General features: G+C 40.6%; 1 protein-coding gene across 1 annotated transcript in view; it reads left to right on the top strand.

The window, feature by feature from the left end:
• The window catches only part of si:dkey-106n21.1 (solute carrier family 23 member 2), a 50090-nt gene extending 46269 nt beyond the window's left edge, over nucleotides 1-3821 (top strand). Inside the window, exons 12-13 of the mRNA XM_053427673.1 lie at nucleotides 1864-1959; nucleotides 2030-3821. Of these exons, the coding sequence (XP_053283648.1) occupies nucleotides 1864-1959; nucleotides 2030-2199 (266 nt within the window). The 3' untranslated portion in view covers nucleotides 2200-3821. The remainder of the gene's footprint in view (nucleotides 1-1863; nucleotides 1960-2029) is intronic.
• The last annotated feature ends 19560 nt before the right edge of the window (nucleotides 3822-23381 follow it).

Below are 23381 nucleotides of genomic sequence, written 5' to 3' on the forward strand. Positions count from 1 at the left end.
AACAATGATGATGCAGGAGTGTAGGATGAAGCGCATACAACCTCTCTCTACATGTGCGCTATGTCACACAGTCAACTTCCCGGATTAGATTTAGAAATAAGTCATTTTAATTTAACATCATGAAAGAGGCTGCATTACGTCGTAGCCAGCCAACACAGCAACCCTACCAGGACGACCCAAATTTGGCTTGTGGCGGTCTGGTTGTGCTTCTGCTCCAGGTGGTAAGGGGATGCCATGAGCCATAGGTTGTGCAGGACACAGCATGTCAAGATTGTTCTGCACCACCCCAGGTGTATAAAGAAACTAGCCGTGTCCAAGCACATCTAACAACTCTTGAGCTTCCTAGATGTGTGCTCTGTCAGGGAATGTGTGTGGCCATTGATGTCATTGTAGGGCAGCTCTTGAGGGGTTTGAGGGTTGGGTAAAAATTTAAGCAGAACTGTATGTGTATATAAATATAAAATTAATTATTTAAACTCTGATATCTGATTGTTTTTGCTACGAATTATTCTGTTAAAATCAACCACCATTTCATGGCACTACAAATTGTTGGGAGTGACCAGTCAATTATAGGCTAATAAACTATTGAACAAAAGTCAAAACTGTTACATTTCAATACAAACATTGTTATACTCTATTGAAAACTAAGTAAACTATCTAAACTGGTATAGTTGAAGATATTATTTATGACAATAAATGATGAGGACGAGAGGGCGTGAATTTCATGGTTATTTAATGCAATTGTTCAATACATTAGTAAGTTAAATTATTGTAGTCTATTAAAGCCTTTTTTTATTTAAATAAATGGAGTTTTAAGATACTATGCATCTAGTTAAAAGGGTGTGTGTATACCTTTTCTAGGACAGCCAGTCCTTTATCATTTGTTTAAGTTTGAAAATGCAGAGAGGATCTGGAGCAGTTAAAAAGAAGTGAGGAACTCTGCAGCTAGTCTTTGCTTGAGGCTTTGAGCTCAAGACTACATTAGCCACTGCAAGCATGACGTTTGCATCTCCGACCTGAACTGTTGGTGGCCGAAGGATGCATGGTATATAAAAGAAGATGCCAGTGGAATTTATCCTTTTGTTTTGACTTTGATTACAGTATATCGGTGTATTGCTAAATCGGTGGACAACTTTTTAAGGGATACTGCTGTAGCCATACACAAATTATTTACAAAAAAAAATAGGACAGCATTGGATGTTAAACAAAAAATATCATTATTAAACAACATTTTTTACAGAGCTGTCCAGTGTTATTATCTACAAATATTGTTTTCAGAGGGCAGTTGGAAACCCAGATGCATAGTAAACAACTATTAAGTGGAAATTATTCTCATCACAAAAGTTTTTTTGTTGTTTAATGACTGAAATCTAAGGTCAAGGTATGATCCTTTGCATGTGAAGTGCCACCATTTCCAAGAAATACTGAATATATTTTGATCATTAAGCTTACATAAAAAAAGTCTTGTCTTCGTGACAAATTCAATTTTGGACATGTCGGGGGAGTTCAAATTTCAGATATATGGCTCAGAGATGAACACAGGAATAGGGGTCATCTGGTCAAGAAATCCAGAAAGCAAGTATGTTCCATCTAACAGACAGATCGGAGCCGGACTGTGTGTGGATTGGCTGTTATCCTGTCCTACAAGATTTACTGTCTGGCCAAGTTGCTGTTGGTTTTGATTTTAAGGGGGCTATCTCTTTCTGTTTTACTAGGCCGAACTAAAACCTGATCTCTGACCTTCATGTGGAGGAGGCAAGAGCAAAGAGAATCGGCCTTCAAGATTTATAGTTGTCACTTTGTTATTTCACAAGGTACATGTCAGGTTTCAAATGAAGTTTATTCTCTTTCTTTGATTTGAAGGAATAAAAGAACTGGACCAAGTCATTGTTGTGCTCTTCACCACCCACATGTTCATCGGAGGATTCCTTGGGTTCATCTTGGATAACACAATTCCAGGTTTGTGTGTTAGTCATAGTAAATTGTTAAACAAGTCCAATCGGCACTGACAACCAACTATCTTCTTCAGGTACTGAAAAAGAGCGGGGCATCAAGAGCTGGCAGGAGAAGGTGCACCAGGAGGGCAAAAAAATGTGTGACCAATCTTGCTATGATATCCCTTTCTGCAATGGTATTTTGAAACGGTTTCGATGTTTTCAGTACCTGCCCTTCCTCCCTTCTTACAAGACCAACCAATAGGGAACATTCAAGTAATGAAGTGTTACCCTACAGGGTGGCCCTTTGGGCGGGTAAAGCCAAACAGTAGTTTACCTTAGGATTGAGAGATAGAACAAGTGGAACTGGAATTGCATTGAAAACAGGCTTCTAACCTCACATAAACATTGTTGGCTCATAGGTTGTTTCATTGTTTTACATTATTCATGGTGATGTTAAATTGTTAGAGTGGAGTTATAAATATGCTGACCACCAAGCTGAATCTGTTAATACTGTGCTGAGGCTTGACGGTCTTTACTACAGTGTGAGGGAATGAAAAAATTCACTTTTCTGATAAATAAATACCATCTTATCCAAACCACATATCATCTTGAGCACTTCAAGCATTTTGTCCTTGTATAAAGTCAGAAACTGATTCAACTGAATTTATAGGAAATAGTTGAGTTGCTGTATCTACTAACTGTTGGAATTTCCCCAAAATTAACCTGCTCGAAAAGCAAAGAACAGCTGGATACAGTGAGGAGGAATAATCAGATATAATATATTAAAGAGATAGTCCTCCTTACATATGTAAAAGACAGCAACAATCTATAACATTTGTTCATTTTAATAGATTTTATCTCATTGAATTTAATATATATAAACATAAATGTATACATATTTTTATAGACATCTCTTGCGATCAAAGGAAAGTAAGCATTACATTGAAAAAAAATTGGCAAATCAATGGACTAATGTATTGTTCCAAAGCAATGTCAGAAATGACGTGTCATTTTTTTTTCTTCTCTATTGTGTTATTTAGGTTTTTATGTGTATAAAAGTTCTGCAAAGTTTAAAGTCCAAAGTCCAAAGTGAAGGGAGCTCCACAGAAAACACTGCTCCTGAGGACCTGAAACACCTCATTTGTAGGTTGGTTGAAACTTACATAATAGTGATGTCACGTGAGAATTATTTATGTTACGTGACAGTGGGATGCCCCAGATTTGCTAAATGCACATCTAGTAGGTAAAGCCAGGAAAAGCAGCATTGTCCAAATATGCTGGAATCAACTTACCAATCACAACAGAGCAGGCTAGCTGACCAATCATTGCAGACCAGCCTCTATCAGGACGGGGGCCTGAAAGAGACAGGAGCTAAAACCACGAGTTTCAGACAGAGGCTGAAAAAAGGATCAAGTAGGCTAAGAGGAAAAGTAGTGAATTTTCTGAACATTTCAGAATTTTTAAATAATAACCCAAAGTAAACTCATGAACCTGAATATTAGCATATGTTGCCTTTAAAGCCTCACACAAAGCCTGACTGAATAATTATTTGTGTCCCGAAGCTCTAAGGTGTTACGAACGCACACATTTTCAGTACGATGATTACTACCTCAACAATAACAGCGGCTAAGAGAAACATATAATTAATGAAAGTTTTTTCCATTTGAATAAAATGGTATTCTGTTTTGTCTTTGAAAAGAGCCGTTTTCATCAACATTACTGCTTTATACAGTACATTTTGTCCTTTGTCACTCTAAAAGAAGTACATTTGTGATTTTGAAATATGATGATTTTACATTTAAGAATATTTGTTATTTTTAGTTTTTGTACTATAACTTTGAATCGATTATAACCTGTGACAATAAAGGTTTGTTGTTAAATAAATTCTGGACCTAATAAAAGACTAACATCACTAATTCCTACTCATTTGAACATTGAAAATGATTTGTTTTTTATATAATAACTGCATTGCCTTTTGTTATTATATTTAATCAATATATAATGTATATAATTTTGAGTTAATTTGTGAATGACAACCACCAACCAGTCTCAAAAAAAGTTAATTGCAACAAAATATACACTGAGTTGTTTAAAATGTGTTTTAGATTAAATAGTTTTAATTTATTTTTAGTTTTATCCCACTTTATCAAACATGATTGATAATGTCGGACAGCATGACATTTGAAATATGCATGTAGTAACCCCTGTAGTAAAACGAAAGATAAGAGTTGTCAGACAGGAGTTAATGGTAAATACAATCTGTGCTTTACTGTTTAAACTGATAACCAGCACATAATCACTTAGCTCTTTAGGACAGAGATGATCAAAAAAGCACAGAATAGTCTGTCCTGTGGTCCGCAGCCATTGGGTTCACATGTGTAGAAGACAATGATGATGATCTAGGAGGACAATCCCTCACCTGAAAGGACTATTTGTTCCCTGAGTAGCCCCAATGGAATGACGACACTCTGAATGATCAATCTGCTATTGTCATTGTTGCCTGCTAATGATTTTGAATGTGATGCACCTTTAATAGAATGTTTTGCATAAATGTTAGTTTCTGTATTTAAGCTAGGATTCTTTATCATGATTATTTATTTCTAAGGAAATGTGGTTACCAAAAGTTTAAGCACCCACACTCACTGTCGTTTAGCCGGCATTTTGACACAAACTAACCAATAAAATTTCAAAACAATTTATACTGAATGCTCACAGGTGCTTACAGTCAACCAGCAACATTGTATCAGTAAACTATTCTATTACGACTACTATCTAATTAAATCATGTTTAACGTGATATGAATGAGTTTTTTTGCCAGTTTGGCCACACGTTGTGACCACAACATTGATGCATCACCTATTAAAGTGATATAGCAGTCAACAGTTGCTCCTATACAAACTAGTTATAGAGCAACATTAAAATTCCTTCATTGTGTATAAGCTAAAACCTGCTTCATTCTGTAGCTCCATAAATTCCACTCTGATTTACAACAAGGCCATCGTTCCCTGAGTTCATCTCTGTGTGATGCCTCTCACATTATCATTTAATATAGGGGTTATAATAAAACACAAATACAGTTGCTTTTACCTGTGATGTGATGGTTAATGTTTTTTATAGCCTCTAACAACTTAGTGGAATGATAAAGTTCATCCAGTGCATCCATCATGCCTAATAACCTAGCACATCTTGCTGCCAAGCACCAGACAAACCCTGTATCTGAGGGATATTTTGAATTTTTTAAGCTTTTTTTTAGGTAATTTTTCCTGGAAGGGATGATGACAGGGACAAACCATCAGAAACTGTGCTGAGGAGAAAAAGTGAAGGAATGGAGGGTGTTAACGAGATTATTCCTCTCGCCACATCGCTGTGTTTCACATTAATCCAACTTCAGTCTTTACATCACAATCACAGCACCAAGAATATAATGTTAGCATCTTCTGTTGGCTCTTTCACCATGAGGAGCTGATATCAGAATCCTGACACAGATCTACAACTTTCACAATTGTGCTTTCGTAAAATATGAATGTTTATATTCTGTTTCAAAACAGCTTTTAGTTGATAGTGAACCCAAAGTTCAGTTTAAACAAGTTCACACAAAAATCAAAGTTAACTCATTATCCACTCACCACTATAACGATGGAGGTGTGTGTGAAGTGTTTGTAAATGGACTTAGGATAGCTAAATTGGTAGCAAACTAACTAAATGGGAGAGAAGCAAGCAGGTAGTTAAAGATGACTTGCTCTTTGAGCAAGATTCTGCTTCGGATGACTTCTTTATGAGTTGAGTGATACAGAAAATCAACACGGAAAATGCATGATGTAGTATTTGTGTGTAGCAGTATATTTTGTTAAGATAGCCATGTCACAATTATTCAACCCCTATATAATATTGTTATTTTTAAAGCTGTCTGACAGTTTTTTTCTCCTAAAGTTGAATTGAAACATTATTAAGCCTTTGGGAACTCTATACTGATCCTTCATTTGCTCCAGCTGTGATGCATATATAAACCCTACCCATGAAGGTATTCAAGGTGAGTTGCAATCATGGGAAAGACAAAGGAGCTTCCACAAAAGCTGAGAGAGGAGATTATTTCATCACACCTGAAAGGCCTTGGGTAGAAGAAGATTTCCCCCAAAAATTATATTCCAAGAGACACAATTGGGAACATTATAAGGAAGTTTAAAACTGATGGAGCAGCTTCAAACCTGCCTGGCCGTGGAAGAAAGCCCAACATTTCATTAAGGACCCTTAGGAACTTAGTCAGAACAACTCAGATAAACCCCTCTGTGACTGCAAGACACCTACAGGATGACCTGATGAAGGCTGGTACAAGTGCGTCAGTGGCAACTACAAGACGTGCACTGAATAAAAAAGGACTTCATGGCCGGCTTCAAGACACACTCAGCTCTTGACCACAAGGAACATCAAAATTCAACTACAATATGCCAGGAGGAATTTGGATAAGACTACTGAGTTTTGGGTGACAGTTCTATGGACTGATGAAACCAAACTGGAACTGTTTGGACGTATGGACCAGCGGTATGTCTGGCGTGTGAAAGGCCAGGCTTAGGACCAGAAGAATACCATCCCCACAGTCCAGCATGGAGGTTGGTCAAAGATGATGTTGGGCTGTTTTTCTGCGGCAGGAACTAGCAATCTTTATTGTGTACATGGCATCATGGATTCACAGAAATACCAGGCCATTTGAAAGAGGAATGTGATGCCATCTGTTGACAAATGAAACCTTGGTGATCATTGGACTTTCCAGCAAGACAATGATCCAAAGCAAAACCTCCAAGTCCACCAAAGCTTGTTTGAGAAAAAGATCCTGGAACGTCCTGGAGTGGCATTCACAGTCACCAGATTCAAATTTGATTGAAAATCTTTGGTGGGATTAAAGAAGGTAGTTGCAGCATGGAAACCATCAAACATCACTGATCTAGAGGCTTTTGCACTTGAAAAATGGGCAAAGATTCAAATCGAGAGGTGTAAGAAGGTTGTCCGCACTTACCGAAAACATTTTTTAGAAGTTATAAAAGCTAGAGGATGAGCCACAAAGTACTGAAGCTGGAGGGTTGAATAATACTGAACATGCACATGTGTTGAAAGAGTTACATTTTTCATTTGAACTTCAAAGTTAAGTCAACATCTGTTGTCAAAATAACAAAAATACGCATCAATAAATATCCTTTGTTGTTTGATGAGTTTTTTTTGTCATTTATTGTCATTATCTGTCATCCACATCCCTATAATGTCTATTGAGGTGAGGGGGTTGAATATTTCTGATTGCAACTGTAGTTCCCTGGATGTCAGTGAATTGTGTGATATGAACTGACTGTTTGAAAAACCATGTTTGGGTTGGGACGTTGGCGTTATATGTTTGTATGTGTGAGTGTCCACCATAAATTTAGCTCCTGATCTACTGTACATACTTTTGGGATTTCCAAACTCCTAAAAGTGCCTTTGAAGTTTCTGTTTTTTTTCTACACATTTTGCCTTGTTCCTCATTTCTCACTGATATCGAAAAATCTTGAAAAGCTCTTCCTTTCTTGTGAGATGTATAGTGGAGTATATCAGACTCCACAGATTAGCCTCTTAGCCTTTTCTCAGACAACAAAATGTCATGTCTCAACAAAGGTCAGACACTTAATCCCAAGTGGTATTCACTGTCTATCTGTAAAGACACTGTTCCTTTTGTAGTATGAAGACCTCCTGACGAGATAGCCAGAGCAATTTAAAAAATAATACAGATACTGAGGATAAGCAGACATTTCTATGTTATGAACAAGTAATGAATCATAAATTGAACAACCATCAAATGCTCACGTCTCACTAGTTGTTTTCTGTAAAATGAAGTTGATAGAATCCATTTACTACACAACAATCAGCAGGTACAATTAGGACCCCACACACTGAGTAGCATGACTCAAAGCCATGTGGCCGGGGCACGTGCCAAGGCTGACACAATATACCGTCACCTGGTTAAGTGACAGGTTCAGAGATTTACATTTCAGATGGTCGTCTAGCCTTTGCAAGTGAGTTGGCACAGAACTAACTAGATTAGTCAACCTGATAGGGATTGACTTGCCTCGACAGATGCGAGTATTCATTAAGTGAAGAGGTCCCTTCGGCCACAGTGTCCCGAATGTGAGGTATTTGACAAAGTCTGTCAGGGAATTAGCGTCTGTGGGTTTTACCTTCGGTTGGAAACGTGACTCGTTTTGGATGTGTGCCAATATTGAGCTCGGCGGAAACTTTTAAGATTTACCTACATTATCTGAAGTGTCAAGCAAATCAGAGAGAGTAAAATAAATGAATTGCTCAATTTAAACAACACCAACAAATCAGGGATTAGAGCCAAAATTAGTAAATGGGGCCCAAAAGGTTGAAAGCAGTTTTTTAACAGGCTGAATTGGGTTATGCTGAATTTGGAAAGTTTCCAACTTGTCAACACTGAGCTCACCATCTTCCACCTCCCATGCACTTTGCCTCACTGACTTAACTACAGTGAGATCTGCCTGGTTTCTCTCCTACCAACGATAATGCTCAGTCAATGGTATTTTCTTGTAAGAAGTATACAAAGTCGGATTCTATTGCACATTTGTGTTACATCTGGACTTTTTTTAAGTAATGCATCAGTATGCACTGTGTCTACACACTGACATCCTCAATGAAGCACCATGGACAGGGCCTTGCTAAGCTTTAAATAAATCAGGACTGTCCTTGGTTTCACATTTGTTTCATTTATTTCGTAAGAAGGTAAATGTATATTTACATGCTACAGAAATCTAAAATTAATCCTGCTGTTGAAAAACATGTTTTGTTCTTTTAAAAGTATCAAACCCTGACCGCTGCAAATTACATTCATATGGAATGTTTATGGAGGAATGCACTGCAGCTTGGGTAACGTTTGATGGTAACATTTTGTTCCAGTGCATGAAAGTACTGTTATTTTCTTCAATTCATCATCAGAGGTAATTATCTCGTCTCATACTTCTAAGACTGCTATTACTTTTCACATACTGTAAAATCTTCTCACTTTAAATAACTCAAAAAGGTGTAAATGGTAAATGGTTTTGTATTTATATAGCTCTTTTCTAGTCTTGATGACCACTCAAAGCTGTTTACAGTACAGTTTTACATTCACCGATTCACACACACATTCATACAGTGTATCTATTCGTAGCACTTTGTTGTTCTATGAGGGGCAATTTGGGGTTCAGCATCTTGCCCAAGGACACTTAGGCATGCAGATGGGGAAGGCAGGATCGAAGTGCCGACCTTGCAGTTGGAGGACGACCGCTCTACCCCTCAGCCACAGGCGCCCACTGTAGGGGAGAGCGGGTTAATGTGGTAAGTTAGCCTGACGTTGTCATAAGTCTGATACTGCTCCATTGGGCAGTGATTATGGTAGTTTTAAAGTGGAAAAAGTAAGTGGATCACTTTACCCCCTTGATTTCTCTGGTCTGTCTCACTTGACCCCTAAGCTGGGGTAAAGTGAGACACAAGACCACTTTTTAAAAAACAATCATATTTTCACTGCACTTTGTCCTGAAGACATTCTGATAATTTCCTTGCTAGGAAACATCCTGAATTAATGGGAAATGTGTAAATTTGACTGATATATAATTTTAGCACGCCTAGAGGGGAGCAAATGTCAAAAAGTTCTCACATTACCCTGCTCTCCCCTACTGTGCGAGTAATTTTTTTTAAATGGACCGACGCCTGTGAGCTACTTCAGGCAGTCAACCCCGAGGTGCGCTACCCCACTCTCCACAATCATCTATAATACACACCCACCTTATTAAGTGGTTTATTTAAGCAGAGAAAGTTTCCCTTCTCTCCCTTTGCTTTCCCCGCTGCAGCGTCGGTATTGCTGCTAAACATTTTAGTCATGCTTGAGTTGCTGGGAGTTGATGAATTAAGAAAGAATTGTTTTTTTCTAGGTGGACTGACTTTAATATTACCTGCTCTGATGAGTGATTTGATTTGTGTTAGGCGGAACCATTGTTAGGGACAAGATAAACCTTTGATTCTATGACAGGTTGTACGATGGATGCCTTACTGGGAACAGCCAACTGTTGAATCCGAAATCATATCCAGCTACTCATGTTAACTTGCATGTAGTGATTTTTTCCAATATGAAAATTGGGATGTCTGGTCCCTCGACCCCGATTGGGTCCCAATGGAGAGCGATGCACAGCCCTCCTACCTGCCTCCAGTCTGGCCAGCCTCGGCTTGGGATCGAAGCAGTCCCAGTGCAGTGCCCAAATCGACATCCACCACATGAACAGGCACCTAGAAAAAGCTTGTGGAGCTCCATCAGTCATGGCGACTGTATGCCTCTCTGTCCCTCTACCCACAAAATGTAACTGTTGTTTGAATGTGACTTTCTTTACTTCTGTGGCAAAGGCATCAATGGGGGGTGTCCAAAGGCAGGGGTTTGATCCCAGTTTCCTCAACTCTACACGCCAAAGTGTCCTTAGACAAGACCCCCTAGACTCTCCTGACAGCTGTCCACTCAAAGAGCTTTGAGGGGGCATTGACAAAGTGTCTGAAGTTCCTATAAGGACCATGGTGAAAACCACAATTTACAATAACAATCACCTACTGTTTTGCCGCAAACGCACTGGTCTTCCTGTAATTAAAATCCCGTGCAGAGCCATGCCATTAGCTGTTTTGTTTCTTGTTTGATAAACTATGAGGTTGGTCACACCAAGTTCCTGCGTCACCTCTCGTCTGTTTGTCATGGCTGTGAGCCGGTCCCGAAGCGCTATGAATTACAAATATAACATTGTGTACTGCCGTTAAACACATCCTTGGAGTAATGCCATGTTTGATAAAAATCTCTGAACTGATGCCAATGTATATAAGGGGAAGACGATCAATATATCTATGCTCAATTGTTTTCCTGCCAACACATTACGAAAATATTTACACGTTGTTGTGGCATGTCTTATTGTGAAGGGTGAGACTACTGGCCTGAGCAGCACATTTGGGTTCGCAAACACATAAACCTGTCTCTTCTCTTTGCTCTGTTTTGAATCAAATCAAAGTGCGAACAGATGAGATGGTTACTTAGTATTATCATGCTGTACTTTTTATATAGACCTATAGTATTCACAATATTAACATCTGAGAGTCAACATGAACCTAGGAGCAAGCTCTTGGCAAAAGTGGCGAGAATAACAACAACTCACTTTTAATGGGAAGATACCCTGAGGGAGTTAGTTAGTGAAAGGGTGCGAGAGAACGGGGGTGTGGAAGGAGAGAACACAGGAGGAAACAAAGGATGGCATAATGCAGCTTACACATAATCGTACATGCCCTCCGGGTAAAATCAGCGGAATAGGCTACAAAGTTTAACCAGTATATGCCTTTCACATATGCACAATCCATACACATTATATTTAATTTAGCTGACGCTTTTTATCTAAAGCAACTTACAATAAGTGCATTCAACCATGAGGGTACAAACCCAGAACAACAAGAATCAAGAAAGTACAATTTCTCCACAAAAGCAAAACTACAAAGTGCTATAAGTAAGTGCCATTTAAGTGCTACTAAATTGTTAGTTTCAAAATTGTATTCAAGTTTTAGTCGGAAGATGTGTAAACTTTCTGATGTCCGGATGTCGATGGGGAGCTCATTCCACCATTTAGGAGCCAGGACAGCAAACAGTGGTGATTTTGATGAGTGGTTACCTCGCAGTGAGGAAGCAACAAGCCGATTTGTCGAAGCAGAGCGGAGTGAATGGGCTGGGGTATATGTAACGTTTGACCATGTCCTGGATGTAGACTGGACCTGATCCGTTCACAGCACGGTACGCAAGTATTAATGTTTTGAACCGGATGCGGGCAGCCACTGGTAACCAGTGAAGGGAGCGGAGGAGCTCAGGAGCGGAGCAGTGTGAGTGAATTTAGGTTAAAAACCAGCTACATGCTGCTACATTCTAAATGAGCTGCAGAGGTCGGATGGCACTAGCAGGTAGACCTGCCGGGAGGGAGTTACAATAGTCTAGGCGTGAGATGACCAGGGCCTGGACCAGAACCTGCACTGCCTTCTGAGTGAGAAGGGGGTGTATTCTCCTGATGTTGTACAGCATGAATCTACATTCACTCACATTGTTCAGGTGAGAGGTAGTGCTGTGCCAGTTCACATTTGGAAGAAGGAGTTTAAAGTTCAGTTCATACAGATGAAAATGAAGTAGTTTGTATTAATTTGCTTCATTTGTTTATTGTGATGGTTTTGATTGTATCTGGATCCTCCATTCACTTTAACAATGAGTCCTGGCTGTTTACGTCACGTCTTGGTGATTTCATGTGCACGTTACAACAATTTTTCATCATGTTAAAATGCATCCTCATAAACTCTGGAGTGGATCAAACATTAAGTACACTTCATGTACTGATCAGCTCCTGATTATTAGTGATGAGTGTTGGTGTTTATTCGTTTTAGAGTGTGGAGGGAGGACACAGGATGTCTGAAAGCAGCTATAGAGATGTATGGTAGTAACAATAATAATAATATGTATTATAATAATTATAGTGTTTGGTGTAGGGCAAGGTTGGGCGGGGCACAGTGGGTAGGCTTCACCGAGGCATGTTATGACTTAGCTATTTACTTGACAAAAATCCAGACTCCGGAGGCAGGAACACCTGCTAAGTGAGTGCAAATTTTGAAGGGATCATGTTCTCTTCCATCAGATTCTCAACATATTTTCATTGTAAATACGTACTATACTTTAAAATTCTATACACCTGTTATTGAAAACGTTTTTTTTTTTTTACCTGCCTGAAATTATATATTTATATATATATTATATTTTTCAACAATTGGATTCCTCCCAGTATCTATGCCCTTCTGTGATTAGTCTCAGCTCTGGCTAAGAGGTCACACAGTTGCTTAAGCCTGCGTAAGTTGCGTCAGTCTGATTAAACACAGTAATGCTGTGCGACATGCAGTATAGTGAATGATGTAAGCAGAAGAACAGACGTGGACTGTGGATACCTTGGGAGCACCACATTAAGATGAGAACTACCCACTTAAAAGGGATAGTTCGCCCAAAAGTGAAAATTCACTCATTATCTATTCAACACTATGCGTGAGAGGAAGGTGTAATGTTTTGAGTCCCGTCCCCCCGCAACATAGTGTTAAGTAGCTAATTAGTGCAGTTTCTTTTTTGGATTAAGTATCCCTTTAAGGTTTGCTGTCCTACTGTATGGTCTGTCTGATCAGCACCCAGTCAAGGGATCAGGCCCTGGGACAGGAGGCTAGGAACAGATGATCCCTCGTTGGAAAGCATTAAACTCAGGGTAATGAGTTCACTTCATGCAGAAAATAGAAACTCATCTAATCCTAGCATGTACCATGTCACTCATGCAGTTTCAGGCTCAAAGCATGTTTTCTGCATCGATGACATTGATGCTACACAAAAATATGTGTAACAACGTGCGCTGCACTTGTTTTGATGGGCAATTCAGACCTTCAACGGTCAACACTTCGACTATGTAGTGGATGGGGAGGGACCACCAACATATTTTTAGATTTATAGCTGAAGTAGATCTGTGTAGATGTTCAGATTTTCATGTCACATGACACAGAGACCCCACCAACTAAGTTGTAATGTTCACTGTTATTGTATTGTGAGTGACTATCACTGTCACATGTTGCAATCATCATTTGTGGTTAGTGTAAAGTGGTGGTTTTGAATTGATAAACAAATAAACTCTGTTAGACTTCTCACATAATGCCACTGAGTGTTCTGTTTTAACCAAGGAGTGGCGAGCATCACAAACCATTTAAAACTTCCTTTTTCGGCTATACTAAATTAGTGAACAAATACCACCCTATCATTGCTATTGGCTGTAACTGCTTCTCTTTGGCGAGGCATCCACTGTCAGATGGTAGTTATGACGATAACGATGACTTGCAGTTGATTTTAGCGCCGTGTATGGCTTTCACAGACAGTAAATCCTTCCCCATATCAAACTCGGAACTGTTCCCAAACTCAAAAAAGTCTAGCTGGGCTGTAGTTGTTATGTTTGTTGTTTCATTGTAGGCCAGAAAAAGAATCTTCATGTCAAAGTGATACTCTAACAACAGAGTCTGGGATTGCCACTGATTGGGCTCAGGCACACATGGCATCTACGGCAATGAGCCATTCCGCTTTTTCACTTAGTCACTGATATTTCAACAGAAGAAAATAGGCTGTGATCAAAAGACCGACAGTGGTTTATGTCAGGGGAAGGGGAGTGGTGGAAATGACATGAAGATTAAGTAATGTGCACACAGGACAAGGTTGGTGAAAAATTAAGAAAACATGGATGTCAAATGTGATCTGTCTAAAACCTAGGTAAAGTAAAGTAAAAACACGTTTAATCCTAAACCAACTGAACACTGTCGGATATGGGAGGTAATTTAAGGTTTGCTTTGTGCTCTGATCTGTGTGCATGTGTGGCAAGTTTTACTGTCCTCTTTGGGAGACATGGAAAATAGAAAGTCTTGTTTCACTCTTGCCCTGAGATTAAAGGAAAGCTGTGTCACCAGTTATATTGCAGTGTGTGTACATTAAGTGGTCTGGTCTGAATGTCGGAGTTTGAGTTAGAGTTACATCCATAGCCCGAATTATTATCCCAGACCATCCCTGAATTGTGTCAAAAGCAGTCAGAGTTAATGTGTAGGAAAAGAAACAGTCTCCCTTAAGAGGTTACACAGAAGGCAGAGTCTGTCTGCTTTATCCACTGAACTAGATAATACAGTTGACTGTTGCTTCTCTCTTCCTTTCAGTGTCAATATTTCCCTTTTATAATCCACTTAATCCAGCCAAAAACGTAATAATTTAATGACAATTATATAAGTAATGTGTGGAAGTACCTGAGCAACTAAATAAAAACAGAACTGTGATTGGCCCTCCTAACAATGGCCTGAGCAATGCACTGGGTCGCCTTGCCACAAACTTGCAGTGTGTTGATAAAGTCATAGCGTCCCTTTGGATACTTTTAGTGGACAGCTTCAAACAGCTGAAAACCATAGCCATAAAAGTTTTTTTCCAGGAGGACCTGGAAACAGTCCTCCATGCTTTTATCACCTCTTGGCTTGTCTACTCTAATTATGGGGTCATCCACCCCTTCCACTCCTCCAAAATAGAAACGGTTCAAAAGGTCACTGCCAAACTTTAGACTGTCACGGAATAAAAACATATATTTCCTGTTGTTGCACATTTGCAATAGTTAAAATCCTATAATTTCTAGAGATGTTCTGTAAATCCAGAGAACGTGTCCAGAGCAGGATCACAGAGGAGTGCCATTAAGGCAAGCAGGATGCTTTAAACGAAGTAGTTACTTCTCAAAAGGACCAAACTTCATCTGGCTCCTGGATCTAATGACACTCCTCAGGGATCCAGCTCCTTCAACAACAAGCACATATCCTCCTCCCTCATGCGCAAACCATGTTCTCTGCATTTTGTGTACATCCATCTGTACACGTGAACCGGTCCAGAGCACCGCAGCTACTCTTGGTACTCGTCACAGCTGGCGGTCCAGGTATGTTTTGCGACGAACATGTCCCCTTGCACTATAATTCTCTCGAGACGTTTTTCACTTATGTGAAACCCGGACCTACTTTCAAGCACTGATTTAATATCTTTGTTTTAGAGGCCAAGCTCAAGTAAAATTGTATGAACTGCTGCATTGTTGTAGTGCACATGATATAAATAAAGTATCTATCTATCTTTCTTTCTTTCTTTCTTACTGTACTATCTCTGTCCCTACCCGGGCTTTGTACTCAGTTCAAAGTTTAGTTTATTGTCACATGCACCAATGACAGCGTCATCGGAGCAGTTTAATTCTTGTGACATGGCAGGCAACATCTACGCAGTAGACGACTTTACAAAAAAGAAAAATAACATACTGTATAACATATAACATCGTAACATATAACATAGTCAAATGAAGCTGCAGTTTACAGGGTGAAGGAGTGGGGAATATTAAATTAAATAATATGAATATATGTATAACATATAACATAGTCAAATGAAGCAGCGGTTTACAGGGTGAAGGAGTGGGGAATATTAAATTAAATAATATGAATATATTTGAAGTAAGTGTATTTGTATGAGTGGTGGAGCAGAATGTACATGGTGACTGTTCAGAGGGTCAGCTAGAGGCTAGTAATAATTTTTCTTTTGTTACTGTTGTGTCTTTTCCCTGCCTTTCAATCCGTTGTTGGTTTTATTCAGTTTCTTTTAAATTTAAATTAAACCCATTGCTTGTGTACTTGTACAGCTAATCAAGCCCTTTGGGTCAACTCCTGCTGCTTTAAATGTGGTTATATACAAATAATGGTGTAGACTATAGTGACAATAAAATGTGATTTAATTCCACGCCATATATCTGTGGTTACCAAACATTGTAAACAGTATGGTGGGCTGCACTCTCTTAACTCTGTTCGAAACTCATTTGGAGCACTGTACAGCTATTATTCATCATATGTGAGGCCCCTGTTAAAGAGTCCCAAACGATCGCAGAACACACACTTTGCAGCTACTTCAAGTTTAATTAGTATAGCCAAGGTTAAAAAAGGACATAAAAATGCAGTTTGAAGTGCTATATAAAATATTTGTATATGGAAGTAAACATGATCATGACTCTTATGCCCCACAGCTTTCAAACATGCCATCACATATGTCCTGATCCTGGCTTTTGCTTGTTTCCTAGTGTACTTTGGGGGTTCCCCCCTCTCTCTTGTGTAGGTTTGTTTTCCCCTTGTGTGTCTTTGTGAATGAGTGCATGGGAGTGATCACCTTGCTCTTTTGTATCCTGCCTTCGTCACCTTCTCTTGCCACCTGTCTCCACCAGCCTACAGGCATGCCATCATAAACTCTGGATTTCATCACTACTACTCAACTTCCTTCTGCTCCATGCTCCAGTCCGCCACATCCCTCGCCTTTAGAACTAAAAGTCACTAACTAATCAATGAGTGGAATTGATCCACTGATCGAATCAGAGCAGGCAGGTAATATTACACCCTGCCTCCTAGGCAAGAACACAGCAGAAACACCTGAGACTCAGCCATAATGATGCCGTTGACTATTTTCGTTTCATTAATGGATAGGACTGCACAACCCTTTTACTTTTAGTACTTTTATTATATCAAAAAGCAAGTTCACATTTTACTCACAGAGAAAAGTGGATGTGGATTACTTTAACTTCTGTTTGAGTACATTTTTGTCTAATCGAGTACTTCCACTGATCCCACACACAAACACATACGCACAAACAAGGCAACAGCATTATTTCCAGACAGACGAGAAGAACTTGTTGGAAGTTCAACACGTTCATGTACATGTCTCAGATCATGTAACTCCAAAAATGAAAAAAAAACACAGATCTGTAATAATACTGCATATCACTCACCAGTGTTTAATATTTAAAGGTGTATCCATCAGTACTCCACCACAACAGGCTTGCAGAGATGACAGATATACAGCCCTTAAATATTTATATATATATATATACAGTTGTTGAGGGAGCTCCATGTTCTTAATGTGTTGATTGTGGACAAATCAGATCAGCAAGGGAAAGGGTCGATGAGCAGGTGATAACTTTCTGTAACTTCAGCTCTATGACAAGTTTAGCTCGCATCTAGCCTTTTGATAAATTCTTAACACAAGAAATGACAAATGAAATTTTCACAAAACATTTTGTTTGACCCATATAAATAGTTTCACTTGTGATGTATATATTTTGTATCCATTCCAGTGTTTCTCGAACACCCACAGTGATGAGCACATAACTTAAAATAAACACAAACATAGAGTAGCACCTCTACAGTATATAGTAGTTTTTAGAGCAAGCTTTAACTGCTTTTAGATAGAATCGATTTGACAGCACTGGGATACAAAAACACACAATTTCCTTTCAAAGGCTGTATATCACTTAATGCTGAGTTTTTCTGGCACAGAGTTCAGTATAATGACCAACAAGGGAATTCATGTAAAAACATGAATTCCCTTGTTGGGAATTCATGTTTATATATATATATTTTTTTTTTGCATGCATTAAATCTGGCGGGCCGAGCTGGACCGTCTGGCAGGTTGTATCCGGCCCGCAGGCCGTATGTTTGACACCCCTGCCGTAAACTCACAGACGAGGGTTCCTTAACTGAAAAATAAACACATTTATTTATTGTATATATGTATATTTATTTATCATTCAGATAATGGAACATATATTTTCACAGTGAGCCTTTTTAACACAATTCAATTCAAGCAACAAAATAGAACTTCAGTATATATTAGAATTTAGTATCAGCGAACAGAGACTAACCAAATATTACTTCAACATGTCATTTAAGTGCACTGCACCATGGTGAGCATGAAGTCCAGATATCGCAATGGAATTGTCCATAGAGTTCGTGCCGCGCACTTCGCTCTGTAAAGTCAGTCAACAGTGTCCATTTCACTTATCGGGCACCCTGTAGGTGAGATGTTTCTTTGTAGCCGTAGCAGGAGCTGTAGCAGGAGCTAACTTCAAGCCCAGTGCTGCCGTGGAGTAAGTCATCTGCAGAGTACTCACGGGAGGAGATACGAGGGGAGGAGGAGAAAGAGCGTGGAGAGCGCAACACACATGAATCTGCCGTGCGAATCACTGTTCACCGATGACTCCGACGCTGTCTTCTCGCTAAGACTCGCCAGCCGTCCTCCGGTTCTTCGCACTTCCCCCCCCCCGCCTTGGCAAATAATCGATTAATTGTTCAATAACGTTATGCATATTCGAACATGAAAACTCCTGTAAAGTCCCATCCCTAATTGATACCCCTAGATGATATATCAAAAACTGTGGCAATGAGAATTTCCATGTCCTCTCATCTGCCTCTCTCTGGCCCTCCAAACAGTTTGTTGTTTTCACCTGTTTTTACCTGCTTTTTTAATTATTTATGAGCTCCTCCTCTGATTGGCTAACTGCACTTTGAGTGACACAAGACCAGGCCTATCACCGGTCTCATTCTGGTGCATTGACGATCTCTCTGGTAAACACAGCTCAAAGTCATTTTGTTATGTTTGGATACCGCTATAGAAGACGGGCCACATATTTACTGTCGGTATGGAGTAACAAGTAACGTTGCTGTTCCGCATTGCTCACGCATGCTCTACATGCAGCAGTACGGAACAGCTGTATCCTTGGTGTCACGTTCTGTGTGGAACGGAGGAGCGGTGGTGGTTGTGGTGGTGGTAGTCCTGGGGAGCGGCGTTTGTGAGTTCAGAGGCTGGACTGGTACCTGCTGGGAGGGGCTGAGAGAAGAGTGTGATTCCATGATGACATCATACTGAGAGGAAGTACGAAACAAGACGTCTCATCACTTATTTCTTCGAAAAGGACTGAGTGAAAAAGTCTGCGGAGTGACTGTTTTCATACTTTGATGGTCCCTACTGACCCCCTTCAAGTAATTACAGATAGTAAAAGCACAGAAAATGTAGTTAACACAATATTGGCTCTTTAAGATGGGATGTTATATTACGTCCTCTGAGCAGTATTTACTTTTCAGGGAAGACTGGATGCTACAGGGACTCACTATCAGATGGGTTAGTGTTTTGGTGTGTAAATGAGTGAAGTTTGACGCTGAACTCACAACGTCTCTGTTAGATTGGTAAACTGAGATTGAAGCACTATCATAAACTTGTGTATAGCCCCTTTGCACTTTAAAGTATTGGTTGGTAATCCTGGAAAAGCTAGCAAAAGCAGGCTCCACTTAAAAGATATGTAACCGATACACCCCCCAACCCCTCATTGACCCTCTAGCCAAAGCTTCCCCCCAAAAAACACATGAAAGCACCCTGAAGGCCTCTGTATGCTTCTCCGAGTCCGTTGTGGACTGACGGACGGAAAGAGCGGACGGACCCTTTTTGATTTATAGTTCTACGAGCCTTTTTGTTGTGAAAACAATTCACCGCCAGAACAGTAGATGGCGCAACGGAAGTCGAGCTTAGAGAAGCCTACCTCATGAGGTATAGAAGAAGTCCACGCTGGTTTATATACGTCCTCCCGGCTCCTCACACACAGTGAACGATGGCAACTAACAGAAAAAAGATGTTGATGACGCGACAGTTTTTGCTGAAATAAAGTGACACCCAGCGGGTCAAAATGCTTATGTTATCGTGTCTTAACGCAGCGGTTCCCCGGTCTTGTTTCCAAACTGCGTTGCTAATTCAACAGCTGCAACAGCTTGAAGCTACACAGTGGCAGCTAGCTTCCCCCCAGCTTCCACACACAGTCAGCAGGGACACCCGATACTAACTACTACCAAGTGTTTGCTTCTAACCTGACGGTGTTTGAGAAACAGTGTCACATGTGGCTCTTCCAATTGTCTCTTCTCTTTCTGTGTGTGTGTGTGCGTGTGTTTATGTATGCTTCTGTGGATGTGATGTCGATGATGTCGTCCCTAGGGTCAGTGTCAGGACTTTCCCAAACCAAAAGCCCTGGGTAAATGGTAATGTACGTGCTAAGCTTAGAGCACTGTCCTCTGCCTATAACTCTGGTGTCCCGGAGGCTTTGAGGAAGTCCAGAAGTCCAGACCTCAGGGACAAGCTGGAATCCAAATACCTCATCTCTGACCCCCGACGCTTGTGGGGTGGCCTGCGACACACCACTGGCTATAAAGGGAGAAATAGCAGTGATGATCAGCATGCCGCCTCCCTACCTGATGACCTCAACACCATCTACGCACGGTTTGAGGCAACCAACATTCTTCCATCCGCGAGACTGGCCGAGGACCGAGACGATGACTGCACTCTGTCCCTGACCGTGGCTGACGTGAGGCGAGAGCTTCAAAGAGTGAAGCCTCGAAAGTCATCTGGGCCCGATGTAGTTCCAGGCCGCATCCTTAGGGGGTGCGCCGACCAGCTAGCGGAGGTCTTCACCTCCATATTCAACCTCTCCCTACATCTTTCAACAGTCCCCACCTGCTTCAAGCAGGCCACCATCATCCATCACCTGCTTAAACGACTACCGCCCTGTAACACTAACCTCCACCATCATGAAGTGCTTCGAGCGGCTGGTCAAAACCCACATCTGCTCGACCCTTCCGAACACCTTTGACCCCTTCCAATTTGCATACCGCCCTAACCGATCCACGGACGATGCCATCGCCCTGACAACACACACCACCCTCTCCCACCTGGAAAAGGCCAACACATATGTGAGGATGCTGTTCCTGGACTGCAGCTCAGCATTCAACAAAATTGTGCCTGCCAAGCTCGTACCCAAGCTCAGGAGCCTGGCTCTTAAACCCCCCCTGTGCAAATGGATCTTGGACTTACTGACGAGCAGACCCCAGGTAGTGAAAATGGGTAGCCACACCTCCTCCTCACTGACCCTGAGTACCAGGGGCCCTCAGGCCTGCGTACTCAGCCCCCTCCTGTACTCCCTGCACACGCATGACTGTGTGCCAAGACACAGTTCTAACATAATCCTGAAATTTGCAGACGACACTATCATCCTGGGTCTCATCTCTAACAACAATGAGACCACCTATAGAGATGAGGTCAGGGGCTTGGCAACATGGTGCCAAGAGAACAACCTGTCTCTTAACATCTGCCAGACCAAGGAGATGATCGTGGACTTCAGGAAGCTGCAAAGGGGGCTCACGGTCCAATACACATCGATGGAGCTGTAGTGGAGAGAGTCTCCTCGGTGTGTTCATCACAGATGACCTTACCTGGTCCCAAAAAGTGGACTCTGTGATCAAAACTGCACAAAAGCGCCTTTACTTCCTGTGGAGACTCAAGAAGTTTGGCATGGCTGCAAAAATACTTACAAACTTTTACAGGTGAACCATTGAGAGCATCCTCTCAGGCTGCACCACTGCCTGGTTTGGTAGCTGCTCCGCTGCTGATCACAAGGCCCTGCAGAGGGTGGTGAAGACAGCGGAGCGCATTATCGGCTGCCATCTCCCTTCCGTGCAAGGCATCTATAACACAAGATGCCTGAGAAAAGCCAGAAGATCATCAAGGACCACAGCCACCCAGTCTGTGGCATTCCCACAATACTATCGTCTGGCAGACGTTTCCGGAGCATCCGAGCACGGACTACCAGACTCAAAAACAGCTTCTTCCCCCAGGCCGCAAGGCTTCTGAACAATCAACACTGACCCTCTGAACAGTCACCATGTACATTCTGCTCCCCCATCCATACAAATACACTTACTACACATATATTCATTTTATTTAATTTAATATTCCCCACTTCTTCACCCTGTAAACTGCTGTGTAAGGTTTGACCACGTCCTTGATGTAGACTGGACCCAATCCATTCGCAGCACGGTACTCATAGTCCAGGCAAAGTAACTAATTGTAAAATAAATTATTTCAGCATAGATAATTTCTATGAGGTGTCCAGAACAACATACTAAAAGTCCTAAGAAATCCTAGTCGAGGAAATATGTTTAATTCTCATCAATGTGTGTCAATAAGGCCAGTCAACAACACACCCCATTAGGGCTATTTTTTAATTTACTCCTATCAAAATGCAACTTTACACAATGAAAGTACCAATGAAAAGTAACATTTGTTGTATTACAAGTTTTTTTGAAAATTAATTGTATATGCAAATGAGCTATACACAAATCGAAAAATACCCCAAATATACTCAAATAGGCTTAAATTTGAGTATACATGAAAATTAACTTTTTGGGTATTACAAGTTTCTTTTGAAATGAATTTGAATTTGCACATGAGCTCCACACTTATTGAATATGTCCTAATGTGCATAGACAGAATCACCATTCATATGTATGACAACTACATCGATCCAATCTTCATCCAATCATCCCACTGCCAATGGGTGATGGCAATGCTGCTTTTAGACTGGCCTCTAACCTGAAAACCGCCTGGCTTGGTAGTACCTGCCTGGGGTATAAGCCCTGCTGGTATAGTCTTCAGGGTAATACAACAAATGTTACTTTTCATGGGTACTTTCATTGTGTAAAGTTTCATTTTGATAGCAGTAAAGGAAAAAAATAACCCCATTGGGGTGTATTGTTTCCTGGCATAATTGGCAGACATTGATGAGAATTAAAGATATTTCCTCAACTAGGATTTCTTAGGAATTTTAGTATGTTGTTCTGGACACCTCATAGAAATGATCAATGCTGAAAAAAATTATTTTACAATTAGTCGGTCGTAAAACTGGACTATCAATACTAGCCTTTTGAAACATATGCGGGCAACCACTGGTAACCAGTGAAGGGAGCGAAGGAGTATTGTGTGATCACAAAAACTCTTTCAAACTTCATTATTCTCACAGTTTATCCCCCAGATGTTATCAATGATGTTTTCAAGGGCATAGTGCTAGTAGAGCTTGCAGGGTGCTTGGCAATGCTTATATCCCCAAAATATCTCAGTTTTGAAACCATAAACCAGTATATTCTGCATTTCACTTACAAGTG

The sequence above is a fragment of the Pleuronectes platessa genome, chromosome 7, assembly GCF_947347685.1.
Source record: "Pleuronectes platessa chromosome 7, fPlePla1.1, whole genome shotgun sequence".
NCBI lineage: Eukaryota > Metazoa > Chordata > Actinopteri > Pleuronectiformes > Pleuronectidae > Pleuronectes > Pleuronectes platessa.